The sequence below is a fragment of the Egretta garzetta genome, unplaced genomic scaffold, assembly GCF_000687185.1.
Source record: "Egretta garzetta isolate BGI_Z169 unplaced genomic scaffold, ASM68718v1 scaffold135, whole genome shotgun sequence".
NCBI lineage: Eukaryota > Metazoa > Chordata > Aves > Pelecaniformes > Ardeidae > Egretta > Egretta garzetta.
In genome coordinates, this window is record NW_009259594.1 from 971,775 (window position 1) to 972,364 (window position 590).

Consider the following 590-nt stretch of genomic DNA (forward strand, 5'->3'; position numbering starts at 1 on the left):
GGCTAGAGGGGGAGCAGCAGAGCTAGGCATGGGGGGTGTCCACCCCACACGTGCTGGGTGCGTGGGGAGGGATGAGGAGCTGCTTCCCCCCTGCCCTGGGCAGGCCCTGAGGTGCCATCGAGGCGTGGGGGTCCCCAGGGACCCAAAACACCCAGCAGCTCAGGATTGGGGTCCGGCTGAGCAGGGGCTGAGCTTTCCCTTGTTGTTTTGGGGTCGGAACGGTGGGATCTGGCTTTGCTGTACTCCGTCCGGAGCAGCTGGCGGTGACGCCACCCCAGTTGCTGACTGGTTTTACTGGGCAGCTGGAAGGAGGTTTCGCAGAGCCCTGGTGGCCGGCCGGGCATCTCCCCCCACCCCCCGGGTGCTTGCCCCTTCAGGCGGCGGTGGGACCCTCTCCGCGGGCTGTGGGGGCTAGCGGGAGGGAGAAGATGGAGTCCCTTCCCACTGCCTCCCAGCCCAGCAGCTGAGCGCAGGGCCCCAGCGGTGGCAGCGTCCCCTCCGTGGCTGTGTGGGGACCCGGCTGTCCCCAGGGGCGTCCCCCTGACTCACGCATCCCAGGAGGGGATTTGCTGGGGTGCTGCGCCTTGCCT

The 590-nt window shown here is 68.8% G+C and overlaps 1 protein-coding gene across 1 annotated transcript in view; it reads left to right on the top strand.

Annotated features, from left to right (window-relative positions):
* Nucleotides 1–28: 28 nt before the first annotated feature.
* The window catches only part of LZTS2 (leucine zipper tumor suppressor 2), a gene marked incomplete at its 3' end in the record, with an annotated part of 4,291 nt that continues 3,729 nt past the window's right edge, over nt 29–590 (top strand). Inside the window, 2 exon segments of the mRNA XM_035893638.1 lie at nt 29–153; nt 155–312. Coding sequence (XP_035749531.1) covers nt 29–153; nt 155–312 — 283 coding nt within the window.